Source organism: Tupaia chinensis, unplaced genomic scaffold, assembly GCF_000334495.1.
Source record: "Tupaia chinensis unplaced genomic scaffold, TupChi_1.0 Scaffold000468_1, whole genome shotgun sequence".
Taxonomy (NCBI): domain Eukaryota; kingdom Metazoa; phylum Chordata; class Mammalia; order Scandentia; family Tupaiidae; genus Tupaia; species Tupaia belangeri.
The window spans coordinates 947,096-948,063 of NW_006159977.1; the positions used below are offsets into that span (position 1 = coordinate 947,096).

At 53.2% G+C, this 968-nt stretch overlaps 1 protein-coding gene across 7 annotated transcripts in view; it reads right to left on the minus strand.

The window, feature by feature from the left end:
• SYNJ2 (synaptojanin 2) overlaps positions 1 to 968 on the minus strand; it is a gene marked incomplete at its 5' end in the record, with an annotated part of 79,495 nt that overhangs the window by 31,042 nt on the left and 47,485 nt on the right. For all 7 annotated transcript variants that reach the window (XM_014590634.2, XM_014590633.2, XM_014590632.2 and 4 more), the window contains 1 exon segment: positions 72 to 212. In XM_014590634.2, the coding sequence (XP_014446120.1) occupies positions 72 to 212 (141 nt within the window).

Here is a 968-nt window from a genome sequence, read left to right on the forward strand (position 1 = left end):
GGAAGTCATAGAACAAAACATAAAGACTGGAACCCCTCGTCCCCTAGGGTTTGTAAACGAAATGTTCTTACCTGATGAACGGGACATGGTACGGACGTACAAAGATATAGAGACAGACGCCCACCAGCTGCGCCGAAGTCAAGAGGATGTACCTATGAGAGCGTGAGATGGCTTTCTGCAGCTGCTCACCCCACATCTTCCTGTTGGTGGTGCTGGGGAAAGGGAAGGAGGGTGCTGTTTACAGGGAGCTGGAGAGCCAGCTCCCACCTGCCAGCAACTCCAGCCCTCAGCGATTCCCTCCGCAGACTTGCGTTCACACCGCCTGCGCCCAGGATCACTGCATGCCTTCACGCCTCCACCCGCATGTCTCTGCCTGGTCCCACATTTCCGGTTGTTACCTACACATCACAGTACCCTCTTCCTTGCGCCCTGAAACCCAGCACAGGACCTTCTCACAGAACTCTATAGAATTCTTTTTTTTCTTAATTTGCTATTGGTTACACGTGTTTATCAGAGAGAGACAGGAGGTGGGGGTGTGGAGGGGGAGTGGCCAGGTCTGAGACTCAAACCATGGCTGGCCATGTGGGAGGCCAGCGCTTTAACCACCACACCACCTGCTGGCACCTAGAGTCAGTTTTATTTATTTGTTCAGAAAACTTCTTGAAATGAACGGGGCCATTTTAGGGGGAAGTCTGGCTGACCTCATGCCAAGTTAGTTCGTGGTTTCGATTCTCTCCTTCATTCTGGGGTAGAGACGAGAACTGGGTCCGTGCACTCAAGCTTTCTCGCCTCTCCCAGGAAGCATGAATCAGCCACATACCCAGCCCTGCTCTGCCCCTGCACCCCAGGCTCACACATGCCCACTTCCTAGGCAGGTGTGAATCAGCTTCAACACACGGTTGCGGGCAGAGCACCTCGAAGAAAACAGCAATAAGCAGCCCTTCCTTCCATCTCCCTAATTAGCAGGG